We start from the raw sequence: 17,962 nt of genomic DNA on the forward strand, positions 1-17,962 counted from the left end.
CAGCATGATAACTGATGACATAGCATCTAGAGGCCACGCATTTCCTAAACATGTGTATTTGACTGATGGTGCAGCATCTCATTTTAAAAACCACTTTCAGCTTTATGAGCCTGCTCAACACTGTACTACAGGAATTAAGACAAAAATGGAAATTTTCAGCATCAGGTCATGGAAAAAGTGCATCTTATGTGATAGGAGGTCCCTGTAAACATCTTGCAAAAAGATTTAATCTCCAGCATGAAGCTGTTGATGCTGTAAGAGATGCTACTGGATTTGTACATGCCATATCAACATTAGTAACAAACATGAAGCTCTTAATTCTAAATGAAAGTGCATTAGGGGAATTCTGTTTTAAAAAAGAGAGAAGAGTGGTCTAGTATGAAGCCTGTGGTTGGAAGTCAATCAAGTCACTACTGGATTGCATCCCTGAGTGGCCCATATAATACAAGAACGGTTCTCCATGAAATGCAGCCTGTTACTGCATGTGAAATGCAGAGACCACAGTATACATTAGAAGGCTTTGTAGTGAGAGCCACTTTATTTCTTGTGTGTATGACAGTCACTGGTGGGTGGGACAGGTAATAAGTGTCTCTCATGAGCCTCTCCCCGATGTTGTTCAATCTGCATATTGAGCAAGCAGTAAAGGAAACAACAGAAAAATTTGGAGTAGGTATTAAAATTCATGGAGAAGAAATAAAAACTTTGAGGTTCGCCGATGACACTGTAATTCTGTCAGAGACAGCAAAGGACTTGGAAGAGCAGTTGAATGGAATGGACAGTGTCTTGAAAGGAGGATATAAGATGAACATCAACAAAAGCAAAACAAGGATAATGGAATGTAGTCTAATTAAGTCGGGTGATGTTGAGGGAATTAGATTAGGAAATGAGGCACTTAAAGTAGTAAAGGAGTTTTGCTATTTGGGGAGCAAAATAACTGATGATGGTCGAAGTAGAGAGGATATAAAATGTAGGCTGGCAATGGCAAGGAAAGCGTTTCTGAAGAAGAGAAATTTGTTAACATCGAGTGTAGATTTAAGTGTCAGGAGGTCGTTTCTGAAAGTATTTGTGTGGAGTGTAGCCATGTATGGAAGTGAAGCGTGGACGATAAATAGTTTGGACAAGAAGAGAATAGAAGCTTTCGAAATGTGGTGCTACAGAAGAATGCTGAAGATTAGATGGGTAGATCACATAACTAATGAGGAAGTATTGAATAGGATTGGGGAGAAGAGAAGTTTGTGGCACAACTTGACCAGAAGAAGGGATCGGTTGGTAGGACATGTTCTGAGGCATCAAGGGATCACCAATTTAGTATTGGAGGGCAGCGTGGAGGGTAAAAATCGTAGAGGGAGACCAAGAGATGAATACTCTAAGCAGATTCAGAAGGATGTGGGTTGCAGTAGGTACTGGGAGATGAAAAAGCTTGCACAGGATAGAGTAGCATGGAGACCTGCATCAAACCAGTCTCAGGACTGAAGACCACAACAACAACATGAGCTGCAAGATATAACCATCTGCTTTATGAAACCTCATGGTCCTGCTAATGCTTTCAAATGGCCATCATCAAAAGATCAATGTGTAGTTCCAATTTCCCAAGTTCTTGTTGGATCATCCTTGTCCGTGTGCAAATATAGCTTGGCTATACAAGTTCAATGGGAAGCAGATGAAGAAGAAGAAGAAGAAGAAGAAGAAGAAGAAGAAGAAGAAGGGGGGGGGGGGAAATGAACTCTTCTCAACAGTACAGTGTTGATTGTTACATTATAGGCACTTATAATTCATTGGAAGTCATGAAGAAGTAAAATCATGACAGAAGATAATTTGTGAATGACATCATAAAAAGAGAAATGGGTATAAATATTCTATATCTCACTTTCATAGAATATAGTTTATTCGTCTCATAACATACAGTTACAAATCGGAGATTTTTGTACTGGAGTCACATCACATTACTTAAAAAAAAAAGTTATAATAATTAACGTATTTCAGCAGATATTTCTGCATTTTTACACATGAACAATTTAACAAGAACATATAGAATATTTATGGTGATTTTGCAGCTTGCAATACAATTTATACAATATATTAACTATTTATTATACAATACATAATTTTTATTGTTTCTTTTCTTTTCAAATTGCTGAACTGTCATGCATGAATTCTTCAATTGAATAATAACATTTTTCCACTAGTGTATTAAATAACAATCTCTTTAGTGGGTCAAACTCCATATTTAACAAATTTGTGTTATTTAATTTATTGTAAATCCTGGGGGAGTTGCTAGTCTCTTACCAGGCGCCTCCCCAGGTGGCGGATAGGGGAATGCTCACCAGATATGGTGGGTACCGGGGAAATAAAATACCTGGGGTGGACCAAAACTAGCAAACTAGGGCACGACGGTTCCACATGTCAGTGGCGGTTTCCCGACAGCGTCTGTTCCATATGTTAGTGGCGGCTGATTTGTGTTTCAAGGCTCCACAACCTTGATCCTACCAACTGGCACATGTCAGACCAAAATACAATTACAAGTAAAATCATGGTTCGTGTATGTAATAACAAAAGTACCCCAGGTGGTGAAATCCACCCACCTAGCAGAAAGGTGGCAACCAATCTATCGGATTCTGGGGAGACCGGACCTACACGACTTGTGAGTGGATCGGAGCACTCTGGAAAACTTCCCAAAAATGAAGATTACATTGGAACAGTAAACATACGGACACTAATACAAACCGGAAAATTATACACATTAACAGAAGAATTAAAGAAGCTGAAAATCCAAATCCTAGCAGTACAAGAGACCAGATTTCCTGATAATCAAATCACTGACTACAATGGCTTCAGAATTTTCAAAAGTGGAACGGACAGAAAAATTGGTAAAGGGGCAAACATGCTTGGTATGGCCTTTATGGTCGAAAAATCCTCAGTTAAATTTGTAAAATCTGTAAAAACTATTAGCAATAGACTAATGTTTCTTAGGTTGAAACACAAGAATAAATATTACACCCTAATTAATGTTCACGCACCCTGCAACGTTGACAATAGAAAGGACCTAGACAATGTGGATAAATTTTGGGAACGATTAGAACTTGAAATGTCAAAGATACCGAGGAATGATGTCAAAATACTTCTTGGAGATTTCAATGCACAGATTGGCAGAGAAAAGAAATACAGGAAGACGGTTGGGCTATACCCAGCACACAAATTGACCAACAAAAATGGCATGCGACTAATCCAACTTTGTCAACAATTCAACATGAAAATCAGCTCAACGTCGTTCAATAAGAAACCAAGAAAACAGAAGACCTGGAGATCCCCTATAAGCCAATTGGGAGAATTTCAAATTGACCATGTGGCCAACTCATATAACTTCCAAAAAGAGATCAGAGATATCCAGGTTAGGAGAGGTGCAAATATTGACTCAGATCATTATCTCACAAGAGTTCGGGTCCAATTCACCCCAAGAAGGAAAACACCAAGAATTCCACCAGCAATCCCAAAATTTGACCTACAAAAACTAACAGAATCAGAAACAATTAAAAAATGGGAAAATTCTCCCGCAAACAACTGGGAAACTTTCAAGGAAAAAATCACAAAAATAGCGATGGAGCAAATACCACTGAAGAAGAAGCACAAACATCCATGGTGGAATATGGAATGCGAAAAGGCAATTCAAGTTCGTACAGAAGCCTTTGCGAAGTACAGTTCAAATAAAAATGAGAAAACTCTTCAAAACATTTTAGAAACACGGAAACTTTCAAATAAACTTATTAGACAAGAGAAGAGAAAGTATGTAACTCAGCAACTGGAATCAATAGAAGCAGATTTTAAAAATTATAATACGCATGGATTCTAAAAAACTTTTGCAAACCAAATTAAAGGGTATATCCCTCAAAATGTCTGTTTTCGGAAATCAGATGGGAATCTGGCACTAAGCGACGAAGAAAACTGTGAAGAATTAGCCAAATATTTTGAAACGCTACTAAACTGTCCAGAACCAACAGAAGCTCTTCCAATATCCAGCACTAAAGCCCCGCAACAGCAAGACTCTGTACCGCCAACTGAAGAAGAAATTATCAAACACATAAACAAACTCAAAAATAACAAAGCATCAGGAGAAGATGGAATTGTAGCCGAATTTCTCAAAAGTCTAGGGTCTAACTCAAGAAATGAGCTAGTTAAAATTATTCAAAACATATGGGTTACTGAAGAAATACCAGAAGATTGGAAATGTGCCCTAATACATCCGTTACATAAAAAAGGGGATAAATTGGATGTGAACAACTATAGAGGAATCTCCTTACTTGCCGTCACATACAAGATATTATCAGCTTGTCTTCTTGAAAGAACACAAAAACTGCTAGAACCCAAAATCTCAGATTTCCAAGCTGGTTTCAGACCAAACAGATCATGTCCAGAACAAATTTTAAACTTGAAATTGATTACAAGGATGAGACAAATGCGAAGGAAGCCTACAGTATATGTCTTTGTCGACTTTAAAAAGGCATATGATTCAATTCACAGACCCACACTATTTAAAATTCTTGAAGAACAAGGACTGGATAAGAAGACACGGAACATCATAGAGCAGACATTAACAAATACAAAATGCAAAGTGAAATTCATGGGAAAACTTTCAAAATCATTTGAGATAAAAACTGGGGTTAAACAAGGTGATGGATTATCACCTCTGTTATTTAACTTAGTTCTGGATAGAGTCATGGCAGAATGGGAAAAAGAACTCAAAAAAGAAAAGTACTGGAAACCAATATCATTGGGAACCAAAAAAGATGACCTACAAATCCCCTACTTAGCCCACGCAGACGATCTTGCAATAATGGCAGATTCTAGTGAAATGGCAGTCAAACAGATAGAAACCTTAAAAGAGTGTGCAGGAAAAGTTGGCCTACAAATATCTTTTGAGAAAACGGTGTTTACAACAACAAATCTAGAAATTTCTAAGTTACAAACCAAATATGGAGAAATTAAGAGGGTACCATACTTTAAATATTTAGGAGAGATAATTTCTGAAAAATACTCACAACAAGAAAGAATATTAAAAGCTCGTAGGGGTCTAGGGCTGGTCCAAAACATTTACAATAAAAAATGTCTATCTATAAATACAAAAATTAAACATTATAAGTCGGTAATTAAACCAATAATGCTATATGCCAGCGAAACCTTGACACTTAAAAGGAAAACAGATATGGAAAACCTGAAGAAAGAGGAAAGGAAAATCATTAGGAAAATTCTGGGACCAAGATGGACCAAAGAGGGGTATAGATTACAGAAAAATTCTAAAATTGAAGAATATTCTAACATAGAGATAGACATGAGGAAGAGGCGTCTAAAATTCTATGGCCACATAATGAGACTTCCCGATCACAGACCTACAAAAAAAATAGTAAGATATGTAGCATCCCTTGTTAATGGAGGAGAATGGATCAAAAATGTAAAGAAAGATCTGGAATTAGCCAACATTACTACTGAAGACATGAACAAAAGAAACAATTTCAGACTTAAAGTTGACAAATGGGAGGTCAAACCAGAGACAAAAGCGCCGAGAACTGGAACAAAATGGAGCGAAGAAAGAAAAGCTGAATTCTCGCAAAGAATGAAGACCTGGTGGGCAAACAAGAAGAATAAGAAGCCCCAGAAGTGAACCATCTTTACTTAGCGTCTTCCATGTTGGGAGCTTTACGACTAATAATAATTTATTGTAAATTTTTAATCCCATGTACAATGGTGTTTGAGCATAAAGTTTCAAATTATGAGAGGGAAGTTTGAAACTGTGTCTGTGACAAGTACTGTAATTGTGGTTGAAATGAAAACTGTCAAGGGAGTTTTGATTTTTATAGATGAAAATAAAAATTTCGTATATGTACAGTGAAGAAATGGTTAGTATTTTTTATTTTTTAAATAATGGGCAACATGATGTTCTTTTTTGGACTAAACACATATTTCTTATTATTCTCTTTTGAAGTGTAAGTAATCTTGAGCTGTTCATGGAGTTTCCCCAGAAAATTATTCCATATCGAATTATAGTCTCAAAGTAGCTGTGGTGGACTATCTTCCTGGTGTCCATACAGGTGGAACCAGATAAGACATTCATCACATAAGCTAGGCTGTTAAGTTTGTTTGCTAAGAAGTTTCATGTCCTTCCAATTTAAATTTTTGTCAAGATTTAGACCTAGAAATTTTACGTAACTTGCTTCAGTCATTTCCTGATCACCATGCACTATTTTTATGGGAGATGCTGATGATGTTTTAGCACTAAACTGCACTAATTGTGTTTTTGTGACCTTGAGTCTTAATCCATTTTGCTGAAACCAAAATTCTAGGTTTCCCATTATACACTTCTGGAAATGGAAAAAGAACACATTGACACCGGTGTGTCAGACCCACCATAATTGCTCCGGACACTGCGAGAGGGCTGTACAAGAAATGATCACACGCACGGCACAGCGGACACACCAGGAACCGCGGTGTTGGCTGTCGAATGGCGCTAGCTGCGCAGCATTTGTGCACCACCGCCGTCAGTGTCAGCCAGTTTGCCGTGACATACGGAGCTCCATCGCAGTCTTTAAAACTGGTAGCATGCCGCGACAGCGTGGACGTGAACCGTATGTGCAGTTGACGGACTTTGAGCGAGGGCGTATAGTGGGCATGCGGGAGGCCGGGTGGACGTACCGCTGAATTGCTCAACGTGTGGGGCGTGAGGTCTCCACAGTACATCGATGTTGTCGCCAGTGGTGGGCGGAAGGTGCACGTGCCCGTCAACCTGGGACCGGACCGCAGCGACACACGGATGCACGCCACGACCGTAGGATCCTACGCAGTGCCGTAGGGGACCGCACCGCCACTTCCCAGCAAATTAGGGACACTGTTGCTCCTGGGGTATCGGCGAGGACCATTCGCAACCGTCTCCATGAAGCTGGGCTACGGTCCCGCACACCGTTAGGCCGTCTTCCGCTCACGCCCCAACATCGTGCAGCCCGCCTCCAGTGGTGTCGCAACAGGCTTGAATGGAGGGACGAATGGAAACGTGTCGTCTTCAGCGATGAGAGTCGCTTCTGCCTTGGTGCCAATGATGGTCGTATGCGTGTTTGGCGCCGTGCAGGTGAGCGCCACAATCAGGACTGCATACGACCGAGGCACACAGGGCCAACACCCGGCATCATGGTGTGGGGAGCGATCTCCTACACTGGCCGTACACCACTGGTGATCGTCGAGGGGACACTGAATAGTGCACGGTACATCCAAACCGTCATCGAACCCATCGTTCTACCATTCCTAGACCGGCAGGGGAACTTGCTGTTCCAACAGGACAATGCACGTCCGCATGTATCCCGTGCCACCCAACGTGCTCTAGAAGGTGTAAGTCAACTACCCTGGCCAGCAAGATCTCCGGATCTGTCCCCCATTGAGCATGTTTGGGACTGGATGAAGCGTCGTCTCACGCGGTTTGCACGTCCAGCACGAACGCTGGTACAACTGAGGCGCCAGGTGGAAATGGCATGGCAAGCCATTCCACAGGACTACATCCAGCATCTCTACGATCGTCTCCATGGGAGAATAGCAGCCTGCATTGCTGCGAAAGGTGGATATACACTGTACTAGTGCCGACATTGTGCATGCTCTGTTGCCTGTGTCTATGTGCCTGTGGTTCTGTCAGTGTGATCATGTGATGTACCTGACCCCAGGAATGTGTCAATAAAGTTTCCCCTTCCTGGGACAATGAATTCACGGTGTTCTTATTTCAATTTCCAGGAGTGTATTTTCCACATTATCATGAATTTGTTCTAAATTGTCATTCTCAATTAAAACTGAGGTGTCATCTGAGAATAAAACAGAGTGAACATCAATGTTTAAAGGTAAATCATTTATGTACAGCAGAAAAAGATAAGGCCCTAAAATTTAGCCCTGTGGAATTCCTGCACAAAGCTTTTTCCAGTCCGAGAATTCTTTTTTTTTTCCATTTGAATTTAGAATAATTCTCTGTTTTCTTTCTGACAAATAAGATTTGAATGACTGCAATGCCCTGTCCACGATCCCATACCTCTCTAGCTTGTGTAGAAGTAGTAAGCTATTGACTAAGTCCAAAGCTTTGGTAAAAAAAAAAAAAAAAAAAAAAAAAAAAAAAAAAAAAAAAAAAAAAAAAAAAAAAAACTGTGGCCTTTTTACCATTGTCTAAAGCAGAGCTTATCTTTTCAGTGAATTCCCTGATAGCATTTATTGTATTTTTCCCCTTTGAAATTCAAATTGATTTTTAACTGTAATATTGTTTTCTATATGAAAGTTTTCAAGATGTTTTGCAACAATCCTTTCTATCACCATAGCAAAAACTGGCAGCAGGGAAATGGGGTGGTAATTTCCCATGTCATCTAGTGAGCCTTTCTTGGACAATGGTCTTATTTCAGCATATTTTAACACATCTGGGAAATTCCTTCCTCAAATGGCTGATTAATAATTTTAACCAATGGATGAGAAATGATGTTATAAACAGCCTCAACGACAGTGGTTGGAATTTCATCCCACCCAGTTGGTTTCCTGTTTTTAAAGACACTACAGCATCTTCCACATCTTTTGGGATAATTCTTTTGAATGTTTTAAGGGCTGCATTTTGTTTTATATTTACAAAATTGACATCTACCTTGTCCTGGTGGGCAGTGATATCTACTTCTGATTTTGCCACATTTATGAAGAACTCATTGAAATAGTTTGACATTTGAAAAGGATCTATAATTATATCAATTTTTAATTTTTATTTCGACAATTTCTTAGCAATTGTTCTTTACTCCCAACTCAGATTTGACGACACTCCAAATTGTAATTTATTTTCATGTTTACTAATATACAGGTTGTTAGCCAATTTTTTGCTGCCTTCAACTTTTGTAGTCCTGCCTTTTTCAGTTGCATGTAATACTTCAGTATATTGCTACATGGCAAACAGTAGTGATTATTATATAGCTTTATGACAAGTTATGATGCACTACGAACAGAACTTACAATGTAAAAAATATTTTCTTTGAAAAATACCACTGTAATCAAGAAAATATTAAGCTACTAATAGCAGATAAACAGGAGCTAATGTAACAAAACTGAGGAGGCAGCACTTTCTCTCAAAGCAGAAGTTTCTCACCAATGCAATTGATAGATTCACAAGGCATAAGCATGATTAGCATTAATCAGCATAGCGATACTTTATTATTAATACAGTAAACAGATTTAAGTTTCTACGATGTCCTAGTCTCATGTTATTGTATACCTTCCATTGTTCCACATCCCTGAAGGCTATCCTTCTTGATGGGATCTATGGAACACAATGAATGACTGAATGAGCTCACAAAAGGATGAGGTCAGATTGCTGTGTATCTTCTACACCTTTTAATATTTGTGCGGCAAGTTCCTGAAGGAGTGGAACATTGAAGTAATGATCAAATTCTATTTGTAAATTGGCACAATACAATATTGAATTTTATAAGTTGATGATATGGTCATTACAAAAGGAACTGAATGTAATTTAAAGGAAGAAGTGCACAGATTACATCTAGTTTTATTTTAGCTGTTAAAAGCAGCAAGAATGATATGACAACAGTCAGAAGGTCCTACCAGATGAGAGGCACAATACAACAATTTTCCAATATGAAGACACACACACAAGGAATTAAAAGCATACAGTGACCTAAGTAATGGTGCATAGGATATGCTTGTGTACATCTTTCATGTATGCCAAAAAGCCAGGTTCCTATCAAAAGGTGAAGCTATAAATCTACCGGCAGGAAAGACCCTGAAAGACCACAGAAATGATGGCCAATAGAACAGGCCAAGCTAGCCTAAAACTTGAATGATTGTGACAAGTTGAAATTATAATACTGGAATTAATAAATTATGGTACCACCAGTAGATACCTGCAATTGTAAAAGGGAGCCACTACCTACCTTTTGGAACTAACAGTTCCTCTGTAGGGGAGGAGAGAGGGATGGGTTGGGGAAATTTAAATAGGAAAGGCAGGTCACTCAGACCCCAAGATGAGAGAGACGCACCTGTAGTTAGGACGAGCAGTATATACAAGAAAGGGAAGACACCAGAGAGATGGTACATTGTTAAGCATTACACCAGCTTCAATCCAGAGATAATAAAGACAAAGTGAGAAGTAAAGACTGATTAAGGAGAAGAGAGATGAATAGTGCAATTAAGAATTGGACACAAAAAAAATTATAAACAGTGTTCCTCCTAAGAATCATTTAGCTGCATTTTCTCTTGTGTTTTGGCAGATTTTTACAATTTCATTTTTGCTCAGACAAATACTGCTCATTCCATGTTTCACACAATGCCCCGTGTTGAGGGAAAGCATCAGTTTGCACCCCATTACAAAGAAAATGATTTTTAAAGTGGATTTTTATGTTACCATTTGATAGAGTGGCCCTGAATTAGTCTAGTGCAATATTCATTTTACCAACATGTATTAACAGGAGCAGTGGAACACAAAGAATACCCAGGACTCCAGCAACGAAAGCACCACCCTGGTCCACACTGACTGCTACCGCCGTAGCTACTGCCGTAACGCTGTCGTTGCTGGGGTATTGATTATTCTTCATGTTTCACTGTCCCTGTTAACACATATCAATAAAACTCATGTTGTACTAGACTAATATGGGGCCATTCTATTGAATGGGCATGTAAAATGTTTCTTTACAAATAATTTTGTTTGTAATAGGGAACAAATTGATGCATTCCATCGACTCTGGGCATCACATGAAAGATGAGATGAGAATATTCATTTGGTGTCACTCTACCCACACACTGCAAAAAATCCAAATAATCCATGTGGTGCAGTTTTTCATAATTTCTTATTTTTCTTAATTAAATTTTCCTTTCTTACTACAAACTAATAACTTAATAAAATAATAGAGAAGCAAAGGTACAGATTAACTTCCTTAAAATGTTCAAGTAGATTGGATTGCACACACATTTATATGTGGGAACATATGTTTATTTATTAAGCATAAATTACAGGTTCTCAAATTTCCTCTTTCCATTTAAGTTAAATTATGATTTGTCCTTCTCTCTCACAATACATTCATATAATTTCTTATATAACATCCATGTTTATCCGTATTTTGAGTTTTAAAGTGTGGTCAGTAAGTTTAACTGAAATCTGTGTGTTTCTCAAATTCTTTTTTCAGCGTGTTAACTTACGTGGCACAATAAGAACATCCCGATTTTTTTCTCTGTTGTCACCTCTGTGCCCACCTGCACAATCACCTATTGTGAAACGGGGTGTCTGCTTGCAGATCAACTAAAACAAATATTGTCAAGAAATAAACAATGAGGGTTTCCATTATAATATCCACTCATAAGCATTACCATAACAACTGATGCAATGTTATTCCTTATAAATTCAGTTAATATAGCTAAAATTGGTAACTAATATTAGTTGTAGCATTTTAGTGAAAATTGATTACAGGAATACCTACTGAAATCAATATTCTGCTCACCTGATACTCTCTCTGATATTCATTCATTTTGGTGATAGGATTTTTCATTGATTTTTGTTTGAGCCGCTGTGATAGTTCTTTTACTGGAAACCACGAATTTCCACAAACAATATATTCTTCCAACGTATCATAAACAAATTTATACTGGTCCTGCAAAGAAGATAGAGTGGAGAAGTCATTTAATTACTTTACAATATATTAACATGGAATAAGGTCACTTGCAATTCAGAACTCGGCCTTGCCTCTTGACTAAAGTATGGTATATGCTTCTGGTGGGAATCTTCTCCTGTCTTGTCTTCCTTTCAGTCACATAGTCATCTCTAACAGAAAGCTAGCAACTCAATATGACATCTTTGTGATGACTAGCACTCTATTCCTTTCAAAACTGTTGAAATTCTAACCTGAGCTTTTCACTGTTTGAAAGTTAACAAAATTACCTTTCATGGGTGTTCACTGCAGTCTCCTTTCTATGAACCTACACACAAGATAAATCATATTAACCGGTAGGATGAAGGTAATGGAAAACTATTTCTGTTAGTCTCCTACTGACATCAAATTGATACAGAAAGAAACAAGTAGAAGTTATTTTTGATGGAACATAAGTTTTACTTTGTAAATAAATTCATCGCTAAATGAAGTGAAGTACTGTAATGTAAAATTACCTCTTGTACAAGGTGAATAAAAAATAACTTCATAAATTTGGAATGATACAGGAACTTATTGTGAGAACTCACAGACTCGGTTGATGTGTTATCTTGTAGCGAACAACCTCAAGTTTCATGTAAAAGTGTCAAGTGTCATTTTGGTTCGATACGACTACCACTTGTTACGCAGCAAACATCTGCATTTACATCTACAACATACCCCGCAAGCCACCTAATGGTGTGAGGACGAGAGTACCATCGGTACCACTATCTGATCCTTCCAATCCTGTTCCGCTCGCAAAGAGTGCATGGGAAGAATCATTGTCGGTAAGCCTCTGCATTGGCTCTAATTTCTTAAATTTTCTCCTCGTGCTCAATACACGAGATGTATGTGGGAGGAAGTAATATGTTGTCTGACTCCTCCTGTAAAGTGCTGTCCCGAAATTTTAAGTACTAAATCTCTCCGTGATGCACAATGTTCCTCTTGTAACATCTGCCAGTGGAGTTTGTTTAGCATCTCCGATACGCTCTCTCACCAGCTAAACGACCCATGATTAAACGCGCTGCTCTTCGTTGGAACTTCTCTATCAGTCCCACTGGTAATCAATTTTTATTGTCTATAGCAATCATGTGTTATAATCTGTATTAATGTCACTATGCATATGTAAGGTTTAACTCCGTACTATGTACTGACTTTTCTCTGGTCACACTGCACCAAGGAGAAGTGCAAGTTTTATGTATTATTAAAGAAAACTTATATACTGCAACTTGCAGTAACAGTTGCTTCAACACAGATTACACAATAAATTCGTGTGTTAGTGTGTGTTTTAAAATTCCTATCAAAATTTTCACATTTTTCTATATTACTCAAGAAAATGTGAAAACATGGTAAAGCCAAGTTATAACCATACTCTTGTTTACATTTTCATGCAGTAAACAAAGACAGTCCTGCTCGTTGCAGTAAACCGGACATAACTTGTGCAATGGGAGCATGGATTTGATATTTCCTGTCAGCTAAATTGTTTTGTAGGGAAGAAATGTATACATGGCCTTTAATGAAATCCCTGGGAAAGAAATCCAGTGGTGTCAAGTCTGGGGAGTGAGGTGGGCATATGATTGGCCCTTCACTGTCAATCCATCAACCTGTGAAACGATTATCAAGGAAACCTCGAACTTCCTTGAGGAAATGAGGTGGTGCACCATCTTGCTGGTAGTAAAGCATTCCAACTCGGTCATCTTTGTCAGTCTGTGGATTTAAGAAGTTTTCAAGCCTATTTAGATACACAATACCTGTGATAGCTTCCCCCATGAAGAAGAAAGGGCCATACACTTTCAATTTGCTAAGAGCACAAAACACTTTAACTATGGGGCTGTCATCAATGTGTTTCAGGGTTCTATGTGGATTTTTGCTGCCCCATATTCTGCAGTTGTGAGTGTTTATCATGCCACTGATATAAAATGTTGACTCACTGCTGGAGATGATAGTGTTCAGGAATGTCTTGTCATCCCCTATCCAATGCAACATTTCTGCACAGAATTCCTCATGAGCAACATTATATGCATTTGTAATGTGTTGCGCCATTGTGAATCCGTATGGTTTCATGTGTAAGAATCTACTCCGTGCTCAACAAAGAATCTTTTGTGGAATGCCAATCTCACGAGATGCATCTCATGTGGATTTTTGTGGACCGCGGGCACAGCTCTCCCTAAGCTGTTAAGCATAATTGTCAACATGATGACATCCTGCTGATTTGTCATGTCACAGTGTACAACCCATCTCAAAAAAGTTCTTGTGCCAAGAGTAAATTGTAGGCCTGTTTGGAGGTTCTTTAGCATATTCGGTGCAAAATTCATGGCAAACAGTTTTTTTCAGAGTTTGTTTCATGAAACCAAACACACTGTGGGCATACTCTGCACCAGAGAAAGTACCTTTTTAGCTGTGCACTATTTTGCACTCCTGGTGGCAGAATGGGGTGCTGACGCACTATCTGAATCCAACTTGAGGTGTTTGCTACAAAATGACATCTAAAGATTCTGTAAGTTATCTCAATACACTTCTATATCGTTCAAACTTGTAAAGCTCTTTTTGATTCATCCTGTATTAACTGACCTGGTATGTTTTTATTTTTACATATATCATTTTATTATCCTGATAAGCATATGTACCTAACTAAATACTGTTATAATAGAGTGAAACATTCCAGTTAGGAAAAATATATCTAAAAACAAAGATGATGTGACTTACCAAATGAAAGTGCTGGCAGGTCGACAGACACACAAACAAACACAAACATACACACAAAATTCAAGCTTTTGCAACAAACTGTTGCCTCATCAGGAAAGAAGGAAGGAGAGGGAAAGACGAAAGGGTGTGGGTTTTAAGGGAGAGGGTAAGGAGTCATTCCAATCCCGGGAGCGGAAAGACTTACCTTAGGGTTTTAAAAAGGACGGGTATACACTCGCGCGCACACACACACACACATATCTAAGGTAAGTCTTTCCGCTCCCGGGATTGGAATGACTCCTTACCCTCTCCCTTAAAACCCACATCCTTTCGTCTTTCCCCCTCCTTCCTTCTTTCCTGATGAGGCAACAGTTTGTTGCGAAAGCTTGAATTTTGTGTGTATGTTTGTGTTTGTTTGTGTGTCTGTCTACCTGCCAGCACTTTCATTTGGTAAGTCACATCATCTTTGTTTTCAGATATAACTAAATACTGTGAAATACCTGAAATAACATGTGTGTAGGTAATTGTATTAATATTGTCATACATATTTCTTATCAATTGTTTTATTGTCTATAGCAATCATATGTTATAATCTGTATTAATGTCACTATGCATATGTAAGGTTTAACTCTATATTATGTACAGACTTTTCTCTGGCCGTACTGCACCAAGGAGAAATGCAAGTTTTATGTATTATTAAAGAGAACTTATATACTGCAACTTGCAGTAACAGTTGCTTCAACACAGATTACACAATAAATGTGTGTGTTAGTGTGTGTTTTAAAATTCCTATCAAAATTTTCACATTTTCCTACATTACTCAAGAAAATGTGAAAACGTGGTAAAGTCAAGTTACAATCATACTGTTGTTTACGTTTTCATGTAGTAAACAAAGACAGTCCTGTTCAACAGGGTTTCTTTTCCAACATAATTAAGTAAAGCACACCATTATTATTCTCTACCAGGGGGCATCACTTTATCAAAGCACTGTCCATGTGGGCAGGAAAGTTTGTGTGTTCCAATGTAGATAAGAGTTATACTGGTGGTAGCTTAGTTACTGGTAATTTCAATCTATGGAGACAGGTCTCAACTGAGGATTCAAAGTGTGACTCCCAACAAAACATCTGTCCTCCTTTTTTATCTACCCCACAGAGTAGGGCAGGGGGGAAGGAGAGGGGGGGGGGGGCCTCTGGGGATGTGGTGAAGCCCGCTCTTCTAGGAGAGAAAACAATGATTACAAATGCTGCTGGCTCAGAAGCAGTGACTTGGCATCTCCACTACTGGGCTTACCCTCTACAGCACCCGCAACACAATCAGGGGACATTTCATACATGAGGCTTGGAACATTTTGTTACCCCAGAAGACAAGACTGGTTACTGAACTGTTATACGAGTTGACACATGCAATAATAAAAGTTTATACAGACTAGTAACTACTAAGGAAGTAATATCAGAAATAGAGAGATACAAACTTCATGTGACTGCATTACAAAAAATTTAGTAAACGATTATCATGTTTCACTATTAAACACAAATACAGGGACATGACATTTACAAAGGCAAATGCCCCAACAGAAGTGAGTAAAGAAAAGGAAACAGACAAGTTTTTTTAAGAACTGGAAAAAGCAGTGGAAGGAGTGAGTAACAGAAACATAAAAATTTTAGTTTGAAATTTTGTGTCAAGGTTGGGCAGGAGAGTATATACTGAATGTATACTGGGAAAGTGGGCTTAAGTGAGAAATCAAATGATAATGTGTTAAGGCTAATCAATTTTGTGGCTGCTCAAGATATAATAATCAGCTAGACAATCTTCCCCCTTAGAAGATTCATTAACATAATTGAAAATCACCAGACAGGAAAATTATAAATCAAATTGATTATATGTTGGTAGATATTAAGCATAAGAAGAGCATAGAAGATGTAAGAACATACAGAGGAGCACGAAGGGATCACAGATCACTTTCTACTTGTTTAGAAAGTCAAACTACAAATCCAGTACTGGAGTAGTCAAACAAGCAACAGCAACATAATATCATAATATTTGATACAGATAAACTATATCAGACTGAGATAGCTTGAAGATACCATGTGGCTGTGAGGAATAAGGAACAAAATGGTCAAGAAATATGTAGTATGTACGTGAATATTTCAGAATGTTGTTAGCCTGAGTTTTATATAAATTTATTATTCAATAAATTGTTTTCAGTATGCCTATTTCAATGCATAATTAGTTTTTCTATAAGCTCAGTTAATAAGAAAATATGGCCAACTGAAGTTAATACTACAGTCTGTCATAAGCAATACATAGTGAGCTAATCATTGCTGCCATATTTGTAAGTAGGTTAGTCCTCAAGTGGATGCATAATATAGTTCAATAATCTTTTCTAAATTAATAATCAGAAAACATTTCATAAAACTCTTTACTGCATTAGCGTAAGTCCATTTGGAATAGAAAAATTTAACCTAGACAATTTTCAAAATATTACGTTGTTTCCAAAATCAACAAATCTCTTTCCATAAGACTTTATAAGACCAACCTCAGCCAAAAATTGCCAGTCTGCAGGGTACAATCGGAATGTTAAGATATTTGTGAAAATGAGGGATTAAATATAACAATGGTAACATCTATGAGCAACTAGTCCCTACATAGTCTGATCCTCAACATCAAATGCATAATATTTATGTATCTTAAAGTCTGCAGGTGGGGAGCTAATGTGTAACAACTATGTGTAACTATCCCATAAAAGTCTGTTGGGTCCAATCGTAATGTTAAGATCTCTGTGAAAGTATGGGCTCAGATAGCAACTGCGAAACATCTTTGTCTCTCTTATTCATAAAACGAAACAATGAAAAATCCAGGATGGAATGTAATAATACCAGAGAAGGAAAGATCATACTCACCATACAGCGGAGATGCTGAGCCACGATAGACACAATAAAAAGATTCACACATTCATAGCTTCTGGCAATTAAGCCTTTGTCAGCAGTGCCCGCACCCGTGCACACACACTTGCACGCACACACAACTTGCACACACATCTGCAGTGTAGTTTCAGCTCTTTGAGATTGCAGACGTGTTTGCAAGTTGTGTTTGCATGAGTGTGTGTGTGCGCATGTGTTTGAGTATGTGTGTCTACTGCTGACAAAGGCTTAATTGCTGAAAGCTATGAGTGTGTGAATCTTTTTACTGTGCCTATCGCGACTCAGCATCTCCGCTATATGGTGAGTAGCAACTTTCCTTCTCTGGTATTGTTCTAAGTCTTAATTCCCAAAGATGCTACTCACAACACATGAAATTTGAACTAGATATGCGGAAGTGAGAAAAATATCAAGGGAACTGGGTAAAGGTAACAAGCAATGGGTGAAAGGGAAATAGCCCCTCAATATCTTCATCTACATTTTCGCTTATAATAGCAAATAAATTTAACTTGATAGAAGTAGGAGAGGGCACCCTCATCTAGCTGTGGGTCACAGCAGGGTGCAGCACACTTCTAGTTAAGAAACTCATAGTAGGTCGGTACTAAAAGAGAGTAGTAAGAAGAGAGTCTTGCTGCTGGGTAGTAGCCATGGGAGGGGTGTAGGTGAGTTGGTACAGGACAAATT

The 17,962-nt window shown here is 38.2% G+C and overlaps 1 protein-coding gene across 1 annotated transcript in view; it reads right to left on the minus strand.

The window, feature by feature from the left end:
- The window catches only part of LOC126484643 (receptor-type tyrosine-protein phosphatase kappa), a 707,160-nt gene that overhangs the window by 157,672 nt on the left and 531,526 nt on the right, over positions 1 to 17,962 (minus strand). The window contains exons 8-9 of the mRNA XM_050108233.1: positions 11,493 to 11,642; positions 11,194 to 11,293 (exon numbers count right to left, since the gene is read on the minus strand). Coding sequence (XP_049964190.1) covers positions 11,194 to 11,293; positions 11,493 to 11,642 — 250 coding nt within the window. The remainder of the gene's footprint in view (positions 1 to 11,193; positions 11,294 to 11,492; positions 11,643 to 17,962) is intronic.

The sequence above is a fragment of the Schistocerca serialis genome, chromosome 6 (assembly GCF_023864345.2).
Source record: "Schistocerca serialis cubense isolate TAMUIC-IGC-003099 chromosome 6, iqSchSeri2.2, whole genome shotgun sequence".
Classification (NCBI taxonomy): Eukaryota; Metazoa; Arthropoda; class Insecta; order Orthoptera; family Acrididae; genus Schistocerca; species Schistocerca serialis.